The sequence below is a fragment of the Lithobates pipiens genome, unplaced genomic scaffold (genome assembly GCF_037356315.1).
Source record: "Lithobates pipiens isolate NorthernLeopardFrog02 unplaced genomic scaffold, aLitPip1_a1.2 Scaffold_28, whole genome shotgun sequence".
Classification (NCBI taxonomy): Eukaryota; Metazoa; Chordata; class Amphibia; order Anura; family Ranidae; genus Lithobates; species Lithobates pipiens.
In genome coordinates this window covers 86790549-86812661 of record NW_027507789.1, presented here as the reverse complement: position 1 = coordinate 86812661, position 22113 = coordinate 86790549, and the positions used below count along the sequence as shown (strand labels likewise).

At 45.3% G+C, this 22113-nt stretch overlaps 1 protein-coding gene across 5 annotated transcripts in view; it reads right to left on the bottom strand.

The window, feature by feature from the left end:
* Positions 1 to 22113, bottom strand: part of TUBG1 (tubulin gamma 1) — a 317008-nt gene that overhangs the window by 240221 nt on the left and 54674 nt on the right. For 3 of the 5 annotated variants that reach the window (XM_077459460.1, XM_077459458.1, XM_077459459.1), the window contains exon 3: positions 10180 to 10347. The exons of 1 other annotated variant lie outside the window; for it this stretch is intronic. In XM_077459460.1, the coding sequence (XP_077315586.1) occupies positions 10180 to 10347 (168 nt within the window). Of the gene's footprint in view, positions 1 to 5785; positions 5930 to 10179; positions 10348 to 22113 lie in introns of those variants that run through there. One more of the 5 variants, XM_077459462.1, reaches the window with a different exon arrangement.

The window sequence follows — 22113 nt, the reverse complement described above, 5'->3', positions numbered from 1 at the left end:
CGTGAAATCAAAAATTGACGCCCTTAGAAAGCCTGAAGGCGGTGCTTGGTTTTCGGGGCCCTGTACGCGGCTAGGCTCCCAAAAAGTCCCACATATGTGGTATCCCCGTACTCAGGAGAAGCAGCAGAATTTATTTTGGGGTGTCATTTCACATACGCCCATAGCATGTGTGAGCAATATATCATTTAGTGACAACTTTGTGTAAAAAAAAAAAAAAAATTTTTTTTTTGTCATTATTCAATCGCTTGAGGCAAAAAAATAAAATATTCAATGGGCTCAACATGCCTCTTATCAATTTCCTTAGGGGGTCTACTTTCCAAAATGGGGTCATTTGGGGGGGTTTTGTACTGCCCTGTCATTTTAGCACCTCAAGAAATGAGATAGGCAGTCGTAAACTAAAAGCTGCGTAAATTCCAGAAAACGTACCTTAGTTTGTAGATGTGACAACTTTTGCGCAAACCAATAAATATACAATTATTGACTTTTTTTTTACCAAAGACATGTGGCTGAATACATTTTGTCCTAAATGTATGACTAAAATTGAGTTTATTGGATTTTTCTAATAACAAAAAGTAGAAAATATCATTTTTTTTCAAAATTTGCGGTCTTTTTACGTTTATATCGCAAAAAATAAAAATCGCAGAGGCAATCAAATACCATCAAAAGAAAGCTCTATTTGTGGGAAGAAAAGGACGCAAATTTTGTTTGGGTACAACATTGCATGACCGCGCAATTACCAGTTAAAGCAGCGCAGTGCCAAAGTGTAAAAAGACCTCTGGTCATTTACCAGCAAAATGGTCCGGTCTGAAAGTGGTTAATGTGAGAAACCTAAGGGAAGCCTCCTCAAGGGGCTCAAAAGGACCCCCTTGTTAGGGACTGTAGGACTACCGACAAATCCCATCTAGGAAAAACTTTAATAGGTGCTGGCCTAGATCTTTTAAGGGATCTAAAGAATCTGATCACCAGCGGATCTGAGGCCACAGATCTTTCCAAGAACACTGTCAGAGCTGCTACCTGCACTTTCAGGGTACTAACTGCTAGTCCCTTGTCTGCTCCATCTTGTAAAAACTCCAAGATGGAGACAAGGCTCCCTGGCACCTGGGCGGCTGATAAACACCACGTTTTATAACGCTTCCAAACCTTAGAATAAATGGCCCCTGTAACCCTTTTCCTACTTGCCAAAAGGGTAGAGATCAAACGGCTGGAAAACCCCTTGCTCCTAAGGAGCTGCCTTTCAGAAACCAGGCCGTGAGGGCCAAGCTGGCCAGTCCTGGATGGTTTACTGGGCCCTGCAACAACAGATCGTGCCTGAGGGGCAGATGTCAACAAGGCTTGATTGCCAGACCTAGAACTGTCGAAAACCAGGCCCTCTTTGGCCAAAAGGGCGTGATTAGAATAACTGGCACCTTTTCCTTCTGAATTTTCCTTAAAATTAACGGGATTAACTGAAATGGGGGGAAGCAAAGATGGAATTCCCATGGATAAGCTAGCGCATCTGTGCCCAGCGAGCCATCGCGACTGTCCAGGGAAAAGAACTGGGGAACCTGGGCGTTCTCCCTTGAAGCGAACAGGTCCACCTCTGGTAATCCCCATTTCCCAGCAATCATTGTGAATACCTCTGGGTTTAGAGACCATTCCGCTTCCCGAATAGCGTTTCTGCTTAGGAAGTCCGCTAACCTGTTTAGATCCCCTTTTAGGTGGACCGCTGATAGGGATAACAAATGTTTTTCCGGCCACCGAAGAATCTCCATGGCCAATACCTGAAGCGACCTGCTTCTTGTACCCCCCTGCCTGTTTAAATAAGCCACCGCCGTGGCATTGTTTGTTAGGACCTAAACGTGATGGGACTAAAGCTCCTGAACAAACAATTCCAGAGCCAAGGCAATCGCCTTGAGCTCCCTCCAGTTTGAGGACCTTAATGCCTCCTCTTTGGCCCAGGACCCCTGAGTAAAACGTGTTCCTAGATGGGCTCCCCACCCCCAGGAACTGGTGTCGGTTGTTAGTCTTTTCTGGACTGGAAAAGCCCAGACTAACCCTTCCGATAAGACATCCTGTCTTTTCCACCACCATAGGGACCTTTTTACCTGGGTTGACACTCTTACCTCTGCCTCTAGGGATGCCACTGTGTGATCCCAAGATTTTAGAAGGAAAGTCTGCAGACACCTGAAATGCATTCTTGCCCACTGGACTGCTGGCATTGTTGAGGTTAGAACCCCCAAAGCTGACATAACCTGTCTTACAGTCAGATTTTGGCTGGTCTGCAGTAAAGACACTGCACCGGAAATCCTGTCCTTTTTGTCTAAGGGAAGGAAGATTTTTTGATCCACCGAATTTATTAGATACCCTAAAAATCGAATCTCCTAAGATGGGTTTAGGGACGACTTTTGGAGGTTCAAAATCCACCCCAGCGCCTCCAGATGGCTGCGAGCTTTGCCTAGATTGATCTGCAATTCCTCGCTGGATGGGGCGAAAAACCGCAGATCGTCTAAATAAGGAATAGCTGCGATTCCCTGAAGTCGCAGCGGCGCTAAAGCTTCTGCCAATATTTTGGTAAAAATTCGGGGAGATGACAGACCGAAGGGTAAGGCCCTGAACTGGAGATGGTGAACCACACCCCCCAACCTCACTGCCAGCATGAGGAACTTCTGAGACTGGGGAGAGATCGGAACATGTAGGTATGCATCCTTTAAATCCACTGACGCCATAAAACATCCTGGCGTCAACAGATTCCTGACTGAAAAAATTTAGTCCATCTTGAACTTTCTGTACCTGATGGACTCGTTTAACGGTTTCAGGTTGAGAATCAACCGAAATTTTCCTGTCGGTTTTTTTACTAGGAAAATATGGGAATAAAACCCCTCCTGCTGTTCTTGCAGGGGCACCTGTACTACTACACCCTGCTGCATCAGTTCCTCTAGAGGGGACTTCATGGCCAGGGCCCTTACCGAGTCCCGCGGGGTGTTTGTAATCAGGAACCTTTTTGGGGGGTTGTTGGCAAACTCGAGTGAGTAACCCTACGCGAGAGTGGTCAGAATAAACTGATTTGAAGTTATCCCTGACCACTGCAGAAGAAATTCCTGTAGTCTTCCGCCCACCCGCAGAGACGAGTCATTGAGATTTTTCAGCCTGTGTAGGAGGACGGAAGAGAATTCCGCCTCTACCTTTCGGCTTCGGGGCGGACCAATTTTTCCTTCTCCCCTGCAATTTGCTGTCCTGATCCTGAGTTTTTTGAGGTCGAAAAAGACGTTTTGGTACCTGTTTTTTTTTTTTTTTGACCGGGAAGGATCTCTTTTTATCGGCTGTCCTGTCAAGAATATTATCGAGGTCAGGGCCGAAGAGAAGGTCCCCTGAAAAGGGTAACCCACACAGCTTGTTCTTAGATGCCGAGTCACCGGGCCAGGTTTTAAGCCATAAGGCTCTTCTTGCAGCATTAGTTAGAGCTGCTGACCTGGCTGACATCTTAATTGCCTCAGCTGAGGCATCTGCAACATAAGCCACTTATGTTAGGGTAGGAAAGGAATCTAAGATTTCCTGTTTGGGGGAATCTGCAGCTATATGTGACTTTAACTGGTTAATCCAGTATTCTACATTTCTGGCTACACACGTTGTGGCCATTGCTGGTTTTAAATTGCTCATAACTGATTGCCATGATCTCTTGAGCAAAAGATCCATGCAAGTTTGTCCATCAGATCTTTCAAAACTCCCATGTCCTCAAAGGACAGATCCGTGGACCTTGAGACCTGGAAGAAGGCGGCATCCAGTCTGGGCACCTTGTTCCACACTGCTGCAGGGTCCTCCTCAAAAGGAAAACGCCTTTTGTGGGCTTTGGAGAAAAAGGGCTTTTTCTCTGGATCCTGCCATTCTTTCCTAATGGCCACAGAGATGACCGGATGAACTGGGAACGTTCAGCCCTTAGGCTCATCCAACCCAGCATACATGCGGTCATGGAGTGATGATTTCTTTCTCTCCTCACTTAAGCCAAGCGTAGCATGAATGGCTTTAAGGAGCCCATCAACCTCTTCAAGGGACAGTTTGAATTTAGAGGGGGCTACCTCAGACTCCTCCAACTCCTCTTCCGAATCTTTAACGGAAAGAGCAGTGGACTGCTTTTCCCTATCTGAAGGGTCTTCAGGCAGAGATTCCAATACCGGGATAGAGAGAGACCCCGGGGAAGACTCTGAAGTGGAAGGCTGATTAGCAGCCGGGTTTGCTAGTGAGTCACGAAAATTCTGAATCGTGGCGTATAGCTCCTTCTTTACAGAGGCAACCAGATCCTCACATACAGAGGCTGATTCCTCTTTAACTAATAGGGTTTTCTTCCAATTTTCCCCCAGCTTGGCCCTGCAAGAAGGACATCTTTTCTTTGGGTCAGAGCTCTTAGCCTATGAAGAAAAAGACAAAAAAAGGGAAAAAAAACAGGGAACCCTTAGTGAGACCGAGTCTCAGCCTTGATAGGGATCACCACACAGGTGCACTGAGAAGAAACCAGTCAGCTTCTAGTGCCCAGACAGGCCCCTTGCCACCAGGGGGGAAAGAAAAAAGAGAGAGACCAAAAGCCAGGAAATAGGAGAAAAAAGGCAGACTTTAACCTCTGCCTCCTACCTGGGCTTTGCTGGTGCCTGTGCCTGTCCCCACCGCTGCAGACACTGAATCCTCCATAACAGGTGTGCAGAAATCCACTTGTGGCTACACGTCGCCTCCGGACTCCCATAATGCAGCTGCACCGGACCGGAAGCGGAAATAGGCACCAGCTCCTGTCCTCCCTCCTGCGTCCACGCTGGAAACGACGTTTCAGCCAACCCAGCGACTCGCTCTGTCATTTCCAGCGCGACCGCCGAAAAAAAAAAAAAAACGTGGCAGCGGCACACGCGCGCCACCACGCCTACGGACGTGCGGCCCACCGAATCTTCGGCTCTCTCCGAGCACCAAGAGGGGAAGAGGAGCCCGCTTGCTGCCGAGGCCTGGGTAGGTCGGGAGGACAGCGGGTCCCTTAAGGAGGAAAAAAAGGAAAGGAAGCCTAGTCCCCTCAGGAACACCTAAGAGAACTGACTCCCTCCCAAAAGATGTTCCCTCCGGGCCGGAGGAAACACAATAACTGAGGTGTGGTAGGGAGGTGCCTCCCTTTAAAGTCTGGAGGAAGAAGGTGTTTCCTAACGAGGAGGGAGGAGTCGCTATCTCAGGTGCTGTCCTGAAAGACGCCTTGGGAAAAGGGCATTTTCGGCCGATATGTTTCGGCGGCCGAAATTTCGGTGCATCACTACCTAATACCTGCAGTGCATTTCTTTCTTCACTCAGCCCTTTAGTTTTTGCAGAATAGTATTTTGAAGTGTCCAGAATCAGCAGCCAAGTCTCGCCTCCCCGTTCTCCTTTGTATGGAATCAGCCTCTAAGGGATCTTTCTCAGTTCAAAAGTTTCCAGGGGGTGGATACAGCTCCACAATCCAGCCACTCCTTCACTTCCTCTCTCTGGAGGACATATGGGTGTGTTTGGTGAAGAGCTGCACACCCCAGCTGCTATCTAGATTGACAGATGAAAATAGACCCTGGACTGCCGCACTCTTCAGAAAAAACACCTTTCTTTATTGAAAGATCACATCAGAAACTCAGCAAACACAGCAGACAAAGAAAAAGCTGACGTTTCGCACTAGTAGTGCTCAATTATAGCCTTTTCCTTCTCTGCTATCTAGAGTGAGCATGTTCTTCACATGCGTCTGTTTCCATGGCATCATATCCCCAGCTAAAACCCAGAAGCACAGAGTGTGATACAAGCAGTCAAGTCTCCTCACCTTTCCCTGGTTGTCATCTGAAAGTCCTCCTCTGCCAAACTCCAAAATCTCTCCCCTGGGCTTTGATGTTCCTTCCTGTGTCCTCTGAATCCACTCCCCACACTTCCCCGTATCCTCAGAATCCCCCATCCCCCTCACACAGAATTCACGTCAATGTCGGTCTCCTCTACCCGATGGGGGGTGGGGGGATAGGAGTGAACACTTCTCAAGTTCAGAAACGAACACCGATGAGCTCTACACATAGCATGGTGTTATATCAGTAGAGCAGACATGGTAAGAAACATAGTGACCTGTGCCATGTGTCGGTTCTCTGAAAGGTTCACAATGCTATGTGTAGAGAGCATACCTGTGTACAGTACATAGGGGAGGGAGACTGACAACTCCCCCACATCTAAAATGACCCCCGATATGTCCCCAGAGTCTCCTTTATTGTACATACAAATCATCCCTCTGCCACTGATCCCCTTCCCTTGTACTCCTATAGTCCCGTCATCCCCATCCCCTATACGGTCCTGTCATCCTCTGTACTCCTAGCAGTGTGAAACCAGTACATGTACACGGAAGGCTCCATGATGTCAATCACATAGAACAATCTGAATAATTGTTTTACAGTGAATGCAAGCAATGCTGACAAAAGCCAGTTGTACTTTCTTGCTAAAATGATAATGCAAAGAATACATTTTTAAAGTAGAATATAATACACTGTACAAAGCACTGTCACAACTTCTACACTCACTAATAACTGCTGCTTTCCTGAATGTGTGCTGAGATTTCTGTCTACAACAGGGGGAAGGTAGAGGGGAGGGGGGAGGAGGAGAGCAGATGTCTGTTGTGTGAAGTCTCGGGAACAAGCAGAAAGCGGACATCAATCAAGATGACAGGTAGGGGGTGGATCTAGACTCCCCATTGTCGGTATTAGGCTTCAAGAAAATGTGTAGACCCTCCCACAGGTAATTAACTCTACTTTAACAGAAACCGTGCACTTTTTAGAGGGCAGGAAAGATTTGTAGACAATCAGCAGCTCATAAGGATTAGGATTAAGAAAAAAAAAAGTCTGAGCCATCAAGGACACCCCCTGATTGACAACCGCGGGAGCCAATGGCACCGCTGCCGTGTCTTAGCCAAAGTCAGCCAACCAATCAGGGGCGAGAGGGGGTGGGGCCTAGTTGAGGCTCCTTGTCTGAATGGATTTAGAGCTGTGACTAAGCTTTGGTGGCCATATGGGAAGTTTCTAACTTGTGCTAGGAGCAGCAAAGAGGGACCCAAGAGAAAGATCCAGGATGTTCTGTGCAAAACCAACTGCATAGAGGTGGCAAGAACAACAGTTTTTTTTTATTATAACAAAGACTGTACTAATCATTTTAATAAGCTTTATTTTAATCTACTTTGGAGTGCCCCATCTTTATAATCTAACTACATTGATCACAGCTGCGAACCAGGACGGCATCCAGGTGAATTATAGCATATATGTAGATGCAGCTACGAGTTGCTTTGAGCAGTGTGTACACGGTGTGCTTTTTCTCTAGGAATATTTTGCTCGTTTCCTGAAACTGTACAATTCAGATAATATTTTTACCTTCTTGAGTCTCAGTGCGCTGATCTCATGCAGCCCTTTTCAGCCACTTCCTGTTTACATTACAGGTACTTGCATTGCGCCGTCAATTTACACAGACCTTTACATATACGTTGTACATTCACATCAGTCCCTGCAATCAAGGAGCTTACAAACCAAGGTCCCAAAAACACATTCACACATATACTAGGGCCAATTTTAGACAGGATCAGATTACCCTTATAGCATGTCTTTAGCGTGCGGGAGGAAAGCCACGTAGATGGCAGATGGTGTCGTGGTTGCGATTTGAAACAGCGACCCTTTTTTCTGCTAGGTGAAGGTGCTAACCCCTACATCACTGTGTCTACATGCATTTTCTTTAGTGTCAATTGCAAATTTGTGATTTGGACTTCCCAGGTGGTGAGCAAGGTAGACTGATAGCATAACCATTTGGAATCTTCACCAGGGACATGTTGCACTGTCACAAAGATGGAAGTTACCACTGCATAACAAAAAGGGCCTTAAAAGAGGAACTGCAGTCTGCTCACGCAATTTATAATAAAAACATCTTTGCCATTCTGAAGCTTCCATCCAACCAATTTGCATACCATTTTATATATTACTGTGATTCTGTACTTGCCAAATATGCTGCAGAAATCTCCCTCCACTGAGTCTGGCTGCAATCATTTTAACTATGGGCAGCTGCCTTTTCACTTCCAGCTTTCATTGCCCCCCTTATCAAGAGAGAGAGAGAGAGGGAGAGAGAGAGAGAGAGAGAGAGGGGGGGGAGAGAGAGAGGGGGGGGGAGAGAGAGAGAGGGGGGAGAGGGAGAGAGAGAGAGAGAGAGAGGGAGAGAGAGAGAGAGAGAGGGGGGGGAGAGAGAGAGAGAGAGGGGGGGGGAGAGAGAGAGAGAGAGGGGGGGGAGAGAGAGAGAGAGGGGGGGGGGAGAGAGAGAGGGAGGGAGAGAGAGAGAGAGAGAGAGAGAGAGAGAGAGAGAGAGAGAGAGAGAGAGAGAGAGAGAGAGAGAGAGAGAGAGAGAGAGAGAGAGAGAGAGAGAGAGAGAGAGAGAGAGAGAGAGAGAGAGATAGAGAGAGATAGAGAGAGATAGAGAGAGATAGAGAGAGATAGAGAGAGATAGAGATAGAGACACACACACACACGTGTATGTCATAAGCCTTGGGTTTTTAACAGACAGAAATGGGAAGTGGGCTGTATAAGGTATTTACCGGCAGAAAAAAAATGCTTTACTATCCTAAGTTAAAGTGGTTGTAAACCCTTACAAACCACTTTGACCTACAGGTAAGCCTAGATTAAGGCTTACCTGTAGGTCCAAGAAATATCTCCTAAAACGTGTACCAGTTCCCGACCAGCGCACACCGATGTACGTCGGCAGAATGGCACGGGCAGGCATATTGGCGTACAGGTACGGCCAATCTTTAATGCCGTCCTGCCATCGCGAGCAAGCCGCTGGCGGCTCACTCGCGTGCTGGTCGGTACCCCCGTGAGTCTGGTCGCGGGTCCTGCGGACTCGATCGGCGCGGCCATACCCGCGATCATCTCACGGGGCGGCTGAACGGAGAGATGCCGTTGTAAACAGCATCTCCCCGTTCTGCCTAGCAACTAGTGACACTGATCTCTGCTCCATGTGATTCGAGCAGAGATCAGTGTTCATTAAATGAAAGCCCAGCCCCCAACAGTTAGTAACACACCCCTAGGAACACTTAACCCCTACACTGCCACCCCCTGGTTAACCCCTTCACTGCCACCCCTGGTTAACCCCTTCACTGCCAGTGTCAATTACACAGGAATCAGTGCATTTATATAGCAGTGATTGCTGAATAAATGACAGTGGTCCCAAAAATGTGTAAAAATTGTCTGATGTGCCCGCCAAAGTGTCGCAGTCACAATAAAAATTACCGATAGCCACCATTACTAGTAAAAAAAAAAGATATTAATAAAAATGCCATAAAACTATCCCCTAATTTGTAAACGCTATAACTTTTGCGCAAACCAATCAATCGCTTATTGCGATTTTTTTTAGCAAAAATATGTAGAATACGTATCGGCCTAAACTGAGGGAAAAAATGTTTTTTTTATATATTTTTGGGGGATATTTATTATAAGAAAAAGTAAAAAATAATGTGTTTTTTTCAAAATTGTTGCTCTATTTTTGTTTATAGCACAAAAAATAAAAACCACAGGGGTGATCAAATACCACCAAAATAAAGCTCTGTTGGTGGGGAAAAAAAAAACGGACGACAATTTTGTTTGGGAGCCACGTCACATGACCGCGCAATTGTCAGTTAAAGCGACGCAGTGCCGAATCGCAAAAAGTGGTCTGGCCTTTGCCCAGCAAAATGGTCAGGGGCTGAAGTGGTTAAAAGACAGGCATCGCTGTCTACGGCAATATGCAGTTAGTGTTGGCTCCTGTGCGCATTTGCGGGAGCGACCGGAGTTGCGACACCCGGAAGAAGATGGACGCTCCATACTACAGTGGACAGCGGTAACATTGCTGCTCCTGTGTCAGGTAAGTGACACATAGTAGCCCATTATGCTTTACCTTTACAGGGAGACAAAGAAGTAAACCCATTAGGGTTTAATTCCTCTTTAAAAAAAGAAGGGCAGAAGATTTAAAGATGGAAAGTTGAAAAAATAAATGACTGAAGGTCTGCTTTAAGCAACTTCACGAAAGAATCAAGTCATTTTTTTTCTTTATCACTGAAGTTGCAGATTTAAAAAAAGTAAAAGCCTATAAGAGTTCAGTGATTAGGTTTAGATTTACTTTAACCCAGCTCTCACCATAGGGCAAATATATGAAAATACATTATTAATTACCACTTACCTGTGAGAAGCCACTGGCCCAGTTGTTTCCAGCTCCCCCTCCATGTTCAGACAGGTAAATGTTCTCAGGATTGTAGAGGTTGGCATAAGGAGAGTTTAAAATAGAGTGAATAACTCGTGGTTCTAGATCCAGAAGTACAGCTCGGGGGATGTAATGCTCGTCATCTGCCTAAAACAAATTTAAACCAACCTTAGAAAAACTCTAAACATTAGTTCCATTTATTTGCTTTCCTAAAGGAGGTTGTTTCATTAGCTCTTTTTTCGCTTGAACATAGTATTTTACTTATTGTAGTCATGGATTCAAATCCTACAGGCTCATCTAAAGAGGATTCCAGTTAACCAGTATATTCATTAGGTTGCAGAGTTTAAAGCAGAACTGCTTGAAAAACTTTTTTCCACATGTCCTTGTTGCTTATCTCCTACCTTCAACCATGCCATCCATCTTATTTTTAGCTCTGTAGTTCCTCTGCAACAGCCTGCTGAGCTTGCTGAAAAAAAACGTTATTGCCCAGTTATTCACCGTTTGTAAGACCAATGGCTGCTATTCCTCCTGTACCCTCAGCCAGCGGTCTTGTCACTGCCTACCAGTAGTTCTATCAAGCTGGGGGCGGGGGAGAGCGCATGGGGGGGGGGGGGGGGGGGAGAGCGAGCATGCTGTGTAACTATAGTCAGGTTGAAAAGACACAAGTCAAATCCAGTTCAACCCAAAAAAAAAAAATGTGTATAATAATGCAAGTTAAAAACTTACCGGTAACTTGTTTTCCAGTAGACTTTCAGGACAGCCACCTGAGAGATCATGGCTCCACCTCCCAAAGAAACACCTCCTTCATCTGAGCTTTTTAAGGGAAGCCTCCACGCAGCCTCCTCAGTTGTTTTTAGAGATCCAACCCCCACTGCAACACATAAGTGACAGTTGTATTATAGTATTACAGCAATTAACATACAAAAACAGGGCAGGTTACTGCTGTCCTGAAAGTCTACTGGAAAACAATTTACCGGTAAGTCTAACTTGCATTTTCCAAAACGACTTTCAGGACAGCCACCCGAGAGGATTACCGATACTTACTCCATTCAGGGCGGGACAACAGCCTGTAAGACTGCTTCCAAAAGCCTGATCCCCAGCCTTCACGAGATCGAAGCTATAATAGCGTTTAAATGTCGTCAGACTCGACCAGGTAGCAGTCTTACATATCAGTTCGGGGGTGGCGCCAGCTTTATCTGCCCAACTCACCGCTGTAGCCCTTGTGGAATGAGCCCGGACACTCACTGGACTCCTCTGGCCAGCACAGGAATAGGCTTCTGAAATTTCCATCCTAAGCCCTATGGCTATGGTCCCCTTGGAAGCTTGCTTTCCTTTTACTACTGGAAAATAAAATAAACAGTGCATCTGTATGTCTAAAGTCCTTAGTGGCTTCTAAATAACTTCAAAATGCTCTCTTAACATCCAAGGTATGGCATTCTTCCTTCTCACACGACGGATTAGAGCAGAAAGTAGGGAGAATTATCTCCTGGGATCGATTTTGAATTGACGCTACTTTGGGCAAAAAATTAGGAACCATTTTCAGGACTATCCTGTCCGCAAAAACAAAAAAAGAACGGCTCCCTGATTGACAAAGCCTGCAACTCACCGACTCTGCGAGCTGAAGTAATGGCCCCTAAAAAAACGTTTAATGTAATCCATCTCAGGGAGGCTGAAACAATAGGTTTGAATGGATCCTTGGTCAGGGCCTGCAGAACAGTAGATAGGTCCCAGCCTTGGCAGTTTTTAGATACAAAATGCCTAGATCAAGAAAGAGCTCTAAAGAACCTGACTACTAGGGGGTCCGATGCTATAGGTTTCTTCAAGAAGACCCCTAGAGCGGCCACTTGCACCTTAAGGGTACTGATTGCCAACTTATTATCTGCCCCTTCTTGGAATTCCAAAACTAAAGCAATTTTCCTCGGTGATCTAGCCAAAGTCTTGCACCAAGAGTTGAACACCTTCCAATATTTGAAATATATTGCCCTGGTGACTTTCTTCCTACTGGACCAACCTATCTGAGAACCCTTTTCTCTTCAAGAGCTGCTCCTCAGAAACCGGGCCGTGAGTCTTAGTTTCACTAGATCTTGATGGACGAGAGGACCCTGACGGAGGAGACCTTGTCTTAGAGGAAGATGCCAGAATGGTTTTTGCTGCATCTGTAATAGTGCCGAGAACCAAGGTCTTTTGGGCCAAAAGGGAGTTATCAGAATTAACCTTGCCTCCGCTCTTCTGATCTTGCTTAAAACCCATGGAATCAACTCAAATGGGGGAAAGGCATTGCATTGGTGAAAATTCCAGCTGTGTGCCAAGGCATCTACTCCCAACGACTTCTCGTGCCTGATCAGGGAGAAAAAGAGAGGGACCTGGGCATTTTCCTGAGTGGCAAAGAGATATACCTCTGGCTGACCCCATCTTTACCTAATCAGTCTGAAGACCTCCGTATTCAACTGCCACTCTGCCTCTAAAACCTGGTTCCTGCTGAGAAAGTCTGTTTTTTTGTTTAGAGACCCTTTTAGGTGGATCGCTGACAAGGATAGAGTAAACTGCTCTGCCCACACCAGGATACGTTTTGCTAGATCCTGAAGTGCTCTGCTTTTGGTTCCTCCTTGCCTGTTCAAGTATACCACGACAGTGGCATTGTCCAATAGGACTTGGACGTGCTGCTTCTGAACACCTGAGAAGGCCAACATCGCCCTCTCTACTGCTTTCAGCTCCCTCCAATTTGAGGAACTCCCCACCTCTTCTGCGGACCATGAGCCCTGAACCCACTCTGTGTCCATGTGGGCCCCCAACCCCAGGAGCTGGCGTCGGTTGTCAGGTACACCTGGACCAAGAAGGACCAGAACAGGCCTTCTGAAAGTACCTCTTTGTTTCTCCCCCACCACAGACCTCTCTTTACCGAGGTGGGGATCCTCACTAGAACGTCCAGCGAACTCCGCTGACGATCCAAACCTTCAATAAGAAAGCCTGAAGAGGCCTGAAGTGATGCCTTGCCCACTGGACCCCCGGGATGGAGGAAGACAAAGTTCCCAAAACAGACATAACCTTCGTGATGGACAGAGGCTGATTGGATTGCAGTTGGGCTATCCACTGTACCAGCTTCTCCTTTTCTTCCGGCAGGAAGATCTTTTAGTCTAGACAGCGGATACAAAACCCCAGGAACGTCACTTCCTGAGCGGGCAGCAAATTTGACTTTTGCAGATTTACAATACATCCTAGCTCTTAGATGGATGCAGGCTCTGCCCAGATCCTTTCGCAAACCCTCCCTGGTCTGGGGGCAAAAAACAGATCGTCTAGATAGGGAATCACCGAGATTTCCTCCAGGTGGAGGGGAGCTTAAGTTTCGGCCATAATTTTGGTGAACACTCTCGGGGACGATGACAGACCGAACGGTAGGGCTCTGAACTGAAGGTGAAATACCTTTCTCCCTTCCTTTAGTGCCAACCTCAAGTATCTCTGAGACCCGAACCAAATCGGGACATGGAGATACGCATCCTGCAAATCTATGAATTCCATATAGCACCCCTGATTCAGGAGGTTTCTTACGGAAAAAATAGAGTCCATCAGAAACTTCTCGTACCGCACAGACTTGTTCAGCCCTTTGAGGTTTAAGATGATTCGGAACCTTCCCGAAGGCTTTCAGACCAGGAACACATGGGGATAAAATCCCTGTTGGGACCAGAACAATGAGCCCCTGAAACATCAGATCCTGAATGAGGGACTTCATAGCGAGAGCCTTGACTGGATCTCTAGGAACGTTTGTACAGGAACCTTTGAGGGGGGGGGGGATCTCCGTAAACTATTCTGTAAACGTGGGAAATCGTCAAAATTAACTGATTCTGAGTAATGGCTCCCCACTGAGGGAGAAACTCTTGGCGTCTCCCTCCCACTCTGACGGGTGAGTCATTGTGACTTGGTGGCGGATGCAGGAGAACTCCCCTTTGCCCTTGGGCTTTTGCACCGCCCAAGGCTTCCTCCTGTTTTGCGTCCTATCCTCGGATTGTCCTTTGGGACCCTGAAAAAACCGTCTCCGCGTCTGCGCCGGTTTTGTCTTTACTGGAAAGGATTTTTTCCTATCCGCCGTTTAGACCAGAATGGATTCTAATTCGGAGTCAAACAACAAATACCCTGCAAAAGGAATGCTACATAGCCTATTTTTTGAGGCTGCATCCCCTGGCCAGGTTTTCGGCCACAAAGCCCTTCTAACATTGTTAGTCAGGGCGGCTGACCTGGCTGTCATGCGGACAGACTCCGCCGAGGCATCAGCAATGTATTCAATTGCTGCTGAAAGAGTAGCAAAGGAATCCAAAATCTCCTTCTTAGGGGAATTAGTTAAGATGTGAGATTTCAACTGGTTAACCCAATGATCTAGATTGTTGCCATGGCCGGTTTCAAATTCATCATCACCGACTGCCAGGATCTTTTTAGAAGGAGATCCATCTTCTTATACATGGGTTCTTTTAACGCGCCCATATCTTCAAAGGCTAGATCTGTCGATTTTGAGACCTGAGAGAAGGCCGAGTCTAACTTTGGGACCTTGTTCTAAACTAGGTCTGGGTTATCTTCAAAGGGAAACCTCCTCCTGTGTGCTCTGGAGAAAAAAAGGTTTCTTCTCAGGCTCCAACCACTCTCTCTTGATCATGTCAGACACCAGGGAATGCACTGGGAAAGGTGCAAGATCTGGAATCCCCTAGCCCCATATACATGTGATCATGTAGGGAGAGCTCTTTCTTCTCTTCCTCAATACCTAAAGTGGCATATATCACTTTAAGGAGGCCTCCCACTTCTTCCAATGATAATTTGTACTTGGAAGCTGCTTCTGAATCTTCCTCTTCTGAGTCAGACTCCTCTAAGGCCAGTGAAAAAAAATCCTGCGAGGTGTCCTGAGACAACCCTCCCCCAGTCAGCAACTGAGAACACCCCTGAGGTTCGAAGGAAGACTGCTGGGCTCTAGGCTCTCCCAACATTCCAGGCTCATCTGATAGATTAGATCTGAACGCAAATGCACTTTTTGCCTAAACAAACAAAAAAAACGCTTTTTTTTTTCCTGCAAACAAAAACGCAGCTATCACCCAGGTGCAACTAAGCAAAAAACACATCATTTCCCAGTGCCCTAGCAAGCCGGCACCTCCTAAAACTTCCACCAGTGCAACACTCAGCAAGGGGGAGAGAGGGAGAGAGGGAGAGAGAGAGAGAGAGAGAGAGAGAGAAAAAAAAAAACACAGATGGGAAGAACCTACCCTCAGGACCACCCGAGAGATCGTGGTTCCCACCGGTTGGAGGAAAAACAAAAAAACTGAGGCGGCTGTGTGGAGATTTCCCTTAAAAAGCGCTGATGGAGGAGGTGTAGCCATGATCTCTCGGGTGGCTGTCCTGAAAGTCGCTTTGGAAATTTATATATATATATATATTGTAGACATGTCACTGGAGAAGTGATCGAGGGGGTGTACATCTCACCTAGGTTGCTACACAGTGTGAGATGGTAAATCCAGGATGGATCAGTTTCTCAGCAGCGATATGCTGCTGAGTTGTTATTTAATTTTGCCGGGCCTGGGTTTATATGGAATGGCAGGTAGGTTTGGTAGAGGGACCTGTCATTCCACATCCCCCGATCCAGTTCTGGGTTTGGGATCAGGTGAGCTTGGATCCTAATTAGCCTGGGAAGCTAAAGGCTCTGTAGGGTCTGCAGGTGATTGCTTCTCAGCCAGGGAATGAACAATCTGTGTGTTGAAGGAAGCTGCAAGCACAGCCACTGCTGGAGCTAAAACTCACCCTGCGATATCCAGGCGAAAGACGCGGTGTTTGTAAGTGTCAGATAGGTGAGCAGAACCTGTTAGTAAGCGCCCAGCCGGGCTAGGACTTTTATTTTTTGTTGTACTTAGAAAGCACGGTGTTGCTGTATATTTTGTTTGCTGGACTGTTTGTACCACGAATAAACGCCAAGATCTGCTTTATCAAATTCCAAGTCTGCTGTGAACTGTGTCCAAACACACCCTACCCCGGGAAGATCCCTTACAATATATATATATATATATATATATATATATATATATATATATATGTGTGTATGTATGTGTATGTATGTGTATGTATGTGTATGTATGTGTATGTATGCATGCGTTATATATATCCATATACATACACATTTATATATATATATATATATATATATATATATATATATATATATATATATATATATATATATATATATATATATATATATATATATATATATATATATTTTATATATTCATACAATCCCGAATACTCAATTCTATACCCACAGTTGATCCAAAAGGTAGGTGAAAAAGACCAGCAGAGCATGATCCAATTTGCTAAAGCAGGGGAAAAAAAATTCCTTGCTGATCCCCCAAGAGGCAATCGGATTTTCCCAGATCAACTTTACCTATAAATGTTGGTACCCAGTTATATTATGTACATTCAAGAAAGTATCCAGGCCTTTATTTCACACTTTCACAGCTTTTACTGTGAAGAAACCTTTCTGTATTTGGAGATTAAATCTCTTTTCCTCTAGACGTAAAGAGTGCCCCCTTGTCCTCTTTGTTGACTGTAAAGTGAATAACACCAAGTTCACTATATGGACCCCTTATATATTTGTACATGTTGATCATATCCCCCCTTATTCCCCTTTTCTCAAGGGAGAATTAATTCAGTTACTCTAATCTTTCCTCATAGCTGAGCTCCTCCATGCCTCTTATCAGTTTGGTTGCCCTTCTCTGCACTTTCTACAGTTCCTCAAAATCCCTTTTGCAAATTGTTGCCCAAAACTGAACTGTATATTCCAGAAGAGGTCTTACTAATGATTTGAACAGGAGCAGTATGATAGCTCTCTCTCTCTGGAGTCCATGCCTCTCTTAAAAACACAGAGAAACAAGAAGAGGACTTTGCTTGCTTTGGAAACTGCAGCTCGGCATTGGATGCCATTATTGAGCTTATGATCGACCAAAATCCCCAGATCCTTCACTATGGATCCCCCCAGTTGTACTCCCCCCTATTATGTACGATGCATGCATATTCTTAGCCACCAAGTGCATAGCTATACATTTATCAAAATTAAACTTGATCTGCCACACTGTTGCCCAATTAGACAGAGCATTGAGGTCAGCTTGTAAATTGGAGACATCCTGTAAGGACGTTATACCACTGCATAGCTTGGTGTCATCTGCAAAGACAGAAAATTTACTTTTGATCCCAGACCCAATATCATTTATAAAGATATTAAAAAGTAAGGGTCCCAGCACTGAACCTTGGGGTATACCACTAACACCCTTAGACAATTCAGAGTAAGAATCATTAACCACTACTCTCTGAATTCTGTCTTTTTGCCAGTTTTCTATCCATTTACAAACTGATATTTCCAAACCTGTAGACTTTACCTTACACATGAGCCGTGTGTGTGTGTGGAACTGTAAGGAACGTTTTTGCAAGATTCAACTTCAAGTATACCACATCCACCGCCACACCTCTGTCCAAGGTTTTACTTAACTCCTCATAAAAAGAAATCAGGTTTGTCTGACAACTTCTGTCTCATGAATCCATGCTCTCTGTTGCTTAAAATATTTTTTCCTGCAAGAACTCATCTGTGGTCTTATTAAAGTGGTTGTAAACCCTTACAACCAACTTTGACCTACAGGTAAGCCTAGATTAAGGCTTACCTGTAGGTCAAAGAAATATCTCCTAAACCTACATGGTTTAGGAGATATTTGCTGAAAGACAGGCATCGCTGTCTACGGCGCAACGCACAGTCGCACTAAGCGTGCCGCAGTTAACGGCGATATGCCGCGAGTGGTGGCTCCCGTGCGCATGCGCGGTAGTGACGTAATTGCGGCTCCGACGAATGACAGCGGCGAGGCCCACCGAGAAGATGGATGCTCTGGACTACAGGGGACAGCAGTGACTTCGCTGGCTCCTGTGTCAGTTAAGTGACACATAATGGACTACTATGCGATGCATAGTAGTCCATTATGCTTTACCTTTGCAGGGAATCAAAGAGTAAGTAAACTCATCAGGGTTTACTTCCTCTTTAAGATGCCAGTAAACTGGGAAATGATGTAATGATATCGCTTCCAGGTTACTAGATCCAAGACACAAAGGATCTGTTTATTTTTTCCAGGTCTTCAGCCAAACCGCGGACATGCTGCTTTGTTGCTCAAGACTCCCGGAGGGACGAGAGAGAATAGGCAAGTGGGACAGATGCCCCATCCCACTGCTTGTAATAACAGCCACGTGGCTACTGAGCCACATTGATCGTTATTACAATAAAAAGCAATATGGGTGAGTTTAAAGGGAGGGGGCTTGTGCTATCTTGGCATTTCATGGCCTTTAAACTGTGATAGGTAGTGAGGAGTAAAATCTAAAATTATTGTCCTTAGAAAAACTGAAGGTGGCAATTTGTATTTGGGGTCCTGTACACTGGTAGGCTCCAGCAGCAGAATTTTGGAGTGTAATTGCACATATACTCATGGCATGTGTGAGCAATATATAATTTCAGTGACAACTTTGTGTAAATATATTTTTTTCTAATTTTTCAATCACTTGTGACCATAAAGAAGAAAAAAAAAAAAATTCTAAGTGCTCAACCTGCCTCTCAGCAGTTTACTTGGGGTGTCTACTTTCCAAAATGGTATGGGGGGGGGGGGCAAGATTTTGTACTGCCATGCCATTTTAGCACCTCAAGAAATGAGATAGGCAGTCAAAAAAAATAAAAAAAAAAATAAAAAAAAAAACCCTGTAAATTCCAGAAAAATTTACTTTAGTTTGTAGTTATAAACGTTTGCGCAAACCAATAAATATACGCATATTGAATTATATTTTTTACCCAAGACATGTGGCTGAATACATTTTGGCCTAAATGTTTAAAATCCAATAAACTAAATTTTTGTCATACAAAAAGTAGAAATAGGATTTTTTTGTACATACCGTAAAATCCTTTACTCTGTAATTCACTGACCGACACAGCTCCTCTCTTAGCCATTGGGTTGTTAGCCTTACCACTATGAGATACTAGGCATTAGTTGTAATAAAACAATCAGAACTCTTAATTCCACCCAGGGGGGCGGTCCCGTGGGCAACAAGCCTCCAGTCTGCCAGACAGACCGCAGTGCGTCAATAAGCAGTATAATGTAAGGATAAAAAGGAAGGGTGGGTGCTGTGTCGGTCGGTGAATTACAGAGAAAAGTATTTTACGGCGAGTACAAAAAAATCCCATTTTCCCTTATATTCACCGACCGACACAGCTCCTCTCTTAGCCATTGGGACGTCCCCAAGCAGTGCCAAATGAGGGGTGGGGAAAAACAGCATAAAAACTTCATACACCATGGCAAGTGGGAACTAGTGAAACTTTACCCACATAAAACAGTGCGTGGAAAAAAACACCACCAAACCAGGGTATCCTAAACAGGAGTGATTACCCAAAAACGCACCAAAACTGCGGGAATAATGCAATAGTGCATTAACATACTGTAAAAGAATGTACTAAAAAATTATTATAAGTGCCTGCCCAAATAGTACACCACTCTCGAACATTCAGTGTGCATGGAGCCAGGGCCAGATTAAGAACATCCTGGGGCCTGGTGCCGAGGATTTTGAAAACCGAATTCCAACAAGGGAGACATCTAGTGGCCAAAAGAAGCATTGTTGAATGGCAGTTTAAAGGCTTTTTTGATCTTAGTTGTTCGGTGAGTGCATCCCCAAAGGGGATCGTGTGTGCCCCACAAGTGGTGAACTTTTATGGTGGAAGCTGCAGTTTAATCACAACAAAGAACGGATAGAATAAGCACCTGCTTTTCTGGACACTGATCAAAATTCTAATGAACTCACTTTATATAAAAAAAAATTTTAGAGTGTGCATGCGCTGCTATATATGAGAAAGTGGACTTCTTTTAAAGTTGCAATTTTTTGTATATTTTTTATATTTCAGTGCATTAACATAACAGTACTGTGTTTTTATCGAAAAAATAGGAAAAACAGAAAATATATATTGCATATTCAATTGCAACTATACGGCCGCCTGCAAAACTTTGCAACCAAAACAGGCATCAGCCAATGTATTGACGTCTACCTTGTAGAACTTAGTAAACATGTGGACAGATGGCCAGGTTGCCGCTTTACATACCTGAGCGACAGATGCTTGGTGTCGGAAGGCCCAAGACGTTCCGATTGCCCTCGTGGAGTGAGCCGTGACTGGAAAGGGGGGCACCTGCCCCTTCAAGGCGTAGGCTTGTACCACAATCTGTCGGATCCATCTTGAAATGGTGGCCAACGAGACCACCATGCCTTTCTTGGGACCAGCCACTGAAACAAACAGCGAGTCTGACTTGTGAAAGGAAGCCGTGGCAGACAAATACACCTTCAGAGCCCGAACCACATCCAGAGCGTGAAGGGCCACCTCCTTAGGGTGCTTTGGCTTGGTACACAGAGATGGTAATACAATGTCCTCATTGATATGAAAAGCCGAGACCACTTTTGGTAGAAAAGATGGTTGCGGACACAACACCACCTTATCCTTGTGGATAACCAGATAGGGCAACTTGCAGGACAAGGCCGCCAGTTTCGAAACCCTCCTGGCCGATGTGATGGCCACTAGGAAAACCACTTTCTGGTTAAGAGTCAACAGGGGAATCTTCCTATTTTCAAGTGGCAGTTTTTGAAGCGCCAACAACAGCAGGTTCAAATACCATGGGGGTAATGGTGGACGCACCAGAGGGACTACACGTCATACCCCCTTAACGAAGGTACTCACTAAGGCGTGAGATGCCAGGGGTCGCTGAAGAAAAAAAAAAAAAAAAAGCCAAGGCTGAAATTTGCCCTTTAAATGGTGCTTAACGTCAGTTTCTGGTCTACTTCTTGCTGAAGAAACATCAGGATCTTGGATACAGAAAAGGAGCGCCGATGCCAACCTTTCTCCTCACATGGAGATGTAGGCCTTCCAGGTACGATGGTATATCTTCTGGCTAGAAAATTTTAGTGCTCTTATCATAGTTGGGATCACCGAGTCCGACAGACTCCGGTTCCTCAACACCTGACTCTCAATAGCCATGCCGTTAAAGCCAGCGATGGTAAAGCAGGATGGAGAATCGGACCTTGAGACAGAAGGTCCTCTCGCAACGGCAGTCGCCAGGAAGCGTTTGCCACCAGACACACTAGGTCTGTGTACCAAGGACGCTGAGGCCAATCTGGGGTAACCAGCATCAATGCGATCCCCTCTGCTTCCATTCTGCGGTTTCAGTGGAGGAAAGGCGTAGATCAGCTGGTACTGATCCCATGGAGCCCCAATCGCGTCTGCCCACGGATCTCTTGCCCGGACACGAATCTTGGTACCTTCCAATTGAGATGGGAGGCCAGCAGATCCACGTCTGGTATGCCCCACTTCAGGCACAGTAACCTGAATATCTGGGATGCAATGCCCATTCTCCTGGGTTCAGCATCTGTCGACTTAGTCCACCTGGGACTTCATTGCAGCCTGAGATTTTATTGAAAAAGCGCTTATGTTCTTTGTACACGTGAGTTTGATAATTTTTTTATTAAATTATTTTAAACGAAATAAACGGAGTTACACTATTGTGGTCCCTGCTTCCTCCCTTTATATATGCCCAATTACCTATGTGGATCCATATGGATGGAGACATTCTGTAGAGGAAATAGCCAAACTTGAAAGTCTTCCAGAAAAGGGCAACACCGAAAAAGCTTATGTATATCTACAAGCATATATGATCCTCCAAATATAATTTTGAGCAGGATCCATTAAGTCTGGTAAGCCTCCATTTCGTGTGGTGGAGGGCTCATGTGGTGATTGTATGATCATTCCTTGGAGAAGGTGTAGGACTATTTACACTTCATCGTGTCATACACAGAAATTTCGGAGAACTTTTCACTTGTTTCTACGTTGTT